Source organism: Galeopterus variegatus, unplaced genomic scaffold (assembly GCF_000696425.1).
Source record: "Galeopterus variegatus unplaced genomic scaffold, G_variegatus-3.0.2 Scaffold5718, whole genome shotgun sequence".
NCBI lineage: Eukaryota > Metazoa > Chordata > Mammalia > Dermoptera > Cynocephalidae > Galeopterus > Galeopterus variegatus.
This window is the reverse complement of record NW_007731829.1, coordinates 149737-154113: the sequence shown is the minus strand read 5'-3', so window position 1 is coordinate 154113 and position 4377 is coordinate 149737. Positions and strand designations below refer to the sequence as shown.

General features: G+C 38.1%; 1 protein-coding gene across 1 annotated transcript in view; it reads right to left on the bottom strand.

Annotated features, from left to right (window-relative positions):
* LOC103605304 (protein sidekick-1-like) overlaps positions 1-2752 on the bottom strand; it is an 18575-nt gene extending 15823 nt beyond the window's left edge. Inside the window, exon 1 of the mRNA XM_008589881.1 lies at positions 2690-2752. Within this exon, the coding sequence (XP_008588103.1) occupies positions 2690-2733 (44 nt within the window). The 5' untranslated portion in view covers positions 2734-2752. The remainder of the gene's footprint in view (positions 1-2689) is intronic.
* Positions 2753-4377: the final 1625 nt, after the last annotated feature.

Sequence of the window (4377 nt, the reverse complement as noted above, 5' to 3'; positions counted from 1 at the left end):
GATACCCATATTATTGAGTTTTTTAAAGTAACACTTAGAAATTGGATATTGTTCTTTTTTTACTCTTGCACAACTGAGATACAGTTCCGCAGGAGGAGCAAGATAAGGGGGAGATGTGTCTTTCTTTTGTGAAGTGGGAGAAATCATTAAACAGGAGTATGAAAAGACAACTGGCATGGTACCTAGACAGAGGCACGTTCTCAATTTCAGAAAACATACATAAAGAAACTAAAGATCTAGAAAACAATTCCTTTCCCACCATCCATGGATATACCCCAGTTTGAAGACCAATATTATAGATTACCTATACCATTACTTCTTTTTTTTTTTTTTTTTTTTAAAGATGACCAGTAAGGGGATCTTAACCCTTGACTTGGTGTTGTCAGCACCACACTCACCCAATGAGCTAACTGGCCATCCCTATATGGGATCTGAACCCGGGGCCTTGGTGTTATCAGCACCGCACTCTCCCGAGTGACCCACAGGCCGGCCCCCATTACTTCTTTTTATTAGGGAGAACAACCTGGATTCTTTTGAAACCCCATTCCTTTCTTCTCAGGGCACACAAAACATTATGTCATTTCATTTTTAAGAGAACTCCGTAAGGTGGATTTTATTCCACTCATTTTACAGGTGAGAAAAGTAAGATCAAAATGGCTAGATAAATTGTATGAAGTCACACAGATATCAAGTTGAATAGCAAGTATATAAATTCAAGTCATCTGCCATCAAAGTCCATTATTCATACATGGTTCTCATTTCTAAGTTCACTTTCTTGTTTTTGCTTTCTTACATCCCCTCCAAACAAACAAAGCCCCATAATATCTTCTTATAATAATGTATAATGTTACCCAGGATTTATTAAAGGATTACTTACATGCCAGAAAATATGCTGTTTTACATTCATTAGAGCCTTTTAATGCTTACAACACTATAGATAAGATGTGGTCATCCCCATTTTGCAGATACTTGCAGTAGGGCTCACACGCAGGAAAGTTATCATTTTCATAAAGTATAGATGTTTTTCAATTTGAGACTTAGAAAGGTCTTGTGAAGGTTAACATATAACAGCTGAAGGTGCTTATCAGAAGGAAAGAGATTAAAGAGTAACTTGAAAAAACAGCGTAAGATTTGCCCAAGGTCTTACACTAAAGCTAATAGGTAGTGGAGCTGGGATTCCAACCTAGGGCTGTTTGATTCTAACGTGCTCTAAACTGTTATGATAAATTGCTCCCACTAAAGCAGATACTCTGACAGAATAGGCCTAGTAATACAAGAGGAGGTCACAAGCTCGCATGTCTATAAAGGATAATAGAGTAGATAATGAAAACCAAGCCAAGCAATGAGGGGTTATAGGAAGGAGAGGCTGGAAAGCACTGAGAACAGGAGCTCATGCCTCTGCTAAGGGAGCAGCACTATTCAGCCATCTCCTGCTGTGTGGGGCTGCAGACCAGGGGGCCAGGCCATGTGACTTCTGCAGAGAGGATGGAAAGTAGGATTTTTATAAGAAATCTTACAATTGTTAAATGTTGTCAATCAATAAAAAAAATGCTGTATTCCTGTATTTTTAGTTCATTTTTAAAATACATACACATACATATATACATAACAAACACACATTCTGGGTAGGCTGAATGTGGTTCATGGACTACCACATTACGACCTCTGAGGTAAACAGAATGAATGGGTGGGCTATTCCTAACCATGTTGAGAAGCTCATTATTCTATTTAAAATATCTCTATACAGCCACTCTTTCTTATTTCACTCAAATAAGAGCATAGTATTGCTAATGAGTAGTATTGCTCTCCATCCTACTCATAACTGCAGCATCTAGTATAATGATCCATACAAACAAACCTGAAACGCTCTCAAGCACTGAAAGGAGATTCTGAGGCTCTGAAGACAATGCTGCTGTTTCCTGGATGAAGCCACATTCAGACTTAACCTGATCTCCAGCTCTCCCCCCAATCTCAACATTTGTACTCTGTCCCCCACACTGTGTTCATCCACATTGTGTTCAACCATGTTCACTGTATCCCCAGTGCCTGGCACATGGCAGGAGTGCAATATATATTGGTTTTTGCTGAATATAATGGCTCTATTCATGCCCTTTCTCCATTGATTCCATCCTTTCTTATCCCAACTCAAAATTTAGCTATGAAAGTTTTTTATTGACTACTCAAATCTTCAGAAACTTCAGAGATCAGTTTAAGTCTGAATATGGCTTCACCCAGCAAACAGCAGCATTGTCTCCAGAGCCTCAGTATATCTCCATTCAGCGCTTAAGAGCTTTTCAGGTTTGTTTGTATGGATCATTATACAACCTAAAGAACTCTGTTTAAAACTTTATGCTTTTAGGTAGGAACTATACTTGTGGGTGGGACTGTTGCCACAAAAAAAAGCAAATTTATCATATTAAAGCTATTATGTACTGAAACCATACCATTTTTTGTGTGGTAGTTTTACTAATGGGCTTACTTTTGTAAATATAATGATAGACGTCCTAGGTGCAAATACAACCTACATCAAAATCACATTCTAATTGCATGTTCAATCTTATGCCTTTAATCCTTAACACATTAGAATTTCAACCTAATATTTTCACCCACTGTCCTATAATGGCCAATTAGGCAAGTATTCTAAACACATCAACCTGAAATGGAATCTTATTCTCAAGCAATCAATTACTTATATTCGCTGCTGTAGGTGGTGAGCTCACTGTCATTGTGCATCCACTTGAATTCCAAAGGCCAGCTCCCTTCAGCAAGGCAAGTGAGAACAAGGCGATTCCCTTCCAGGTGAATCTGTGGTAGGCCTGGCTCTGTTTTAAAATATGGCGCAACATCATCTAAAATATTTAAGAAAAAAAGAAAAGAGAGAAAGAAAAAAACTGAATGAAGTACACATGAAAATGGCAATCACCAATTAATAAACCAATTAAGCACTAATTTTAAAAAGTAGAAATGATGACTTTTGGGCCCAGTTATGTAGCAAATAATCCTTGATGTTCTAGAAACATGAGATTCCTCAGATAATATTTCAAAAAGCTGAAAGTTCAACGATACCACCATTTGAAGGCCTCCAAAAGTTTCACCCATGTTATTTCTATTTATGATTAATAATAGCTTATTGAAGGGAAATACTGGGCAATCCCTGCTCATGCAAGCCTTTGGTTTTATTTTTATTTATTTATTTATTTATTTGTCTTTTTTTGTGTGACTGGCCACACCACCGCGCTCAGCCAGTGAGCGCACCAGCCATCCCTATATAGGATCCGAACCCGCAGTGGGAGTGCTGCTGCGCTCCCAGCGCCGCACTCCCCCGAGTGTGCCACAGGGTCGGCCCGAAGCCTTTGGTTTTAACTAGGCAATCTATTTTTAAAATCATAAGGATGGCTGAGCGAGGCGCGGGAGCAACACCGAGGGTTGCGATCCCATTGCCGGTCCCCGGTCCGGTACGGGGGCAACACTGAGGGTTGCGATCCGTTGCCGGACATGGAAAAAGACAAAAGACAAAAAAAAAAAAAAATCATAAGGATATACAAACTATAAAAGAGAAATTTCCTCATATAACCTTCAACCGATTTTTTAAAAAGTAGAATAAGATGAACAAAAACGACATGAATCACAATCTAGCCTTCATTTCACATACATACAAAAATGATCTCTTTTAGTGATTTTCAGTGGGATATAAAACTAAAACCTATGGTATATTTCACACAAAGGAATACTACATAGCAATGAGAATGAATCAACAAAACAACATGGGTGAATCTCACAGACATAATGTTTGGTGAAAGAAGCCAGGCAGAAAAAAGGTTATAGCATATGCTTCCATTGAAAAGTTCATAAAAGTTCAAAACCAGACAAAACAAATGTATGGTATTAGAGGTCAGCATAACGAGTTCCTCTTGGAGATAGGATAGTAACGAAAGTGTATGTAATGAGGTGGCTTATAGAGCAGGTCAAGATTATACAGGTGCATTTAATTTATGAAAATGTATCAAATACTACACAATTTGTCCATTTTTTGTAAGTATACTTCAATAATATTCTATTTTAAATATGAATACAGGACACTTGGATTGTAGCTCTAGGTCCATCACTAATTAGCTAATGACCCTGATCAGCACACATGGGTTTCTGTTTCTTCATCAGCAAAATAAACAGAAGTAGGTGGCTTCCCATTTTTCTACAAAAATCCCCAAGACCCACCTCTGTAACAGCTACCTTTCTATCTTTCAGGCCTTCTACGCTTTCTACTCACACATAACACTCCAGGCATATTTGGTTTTTTCAACATTTAAACCCAAGCCAACCTCTTTTCTATTGTTATAGTTTGAATGGCCCCACCAAAACTCATGTTGAAATTTGCTA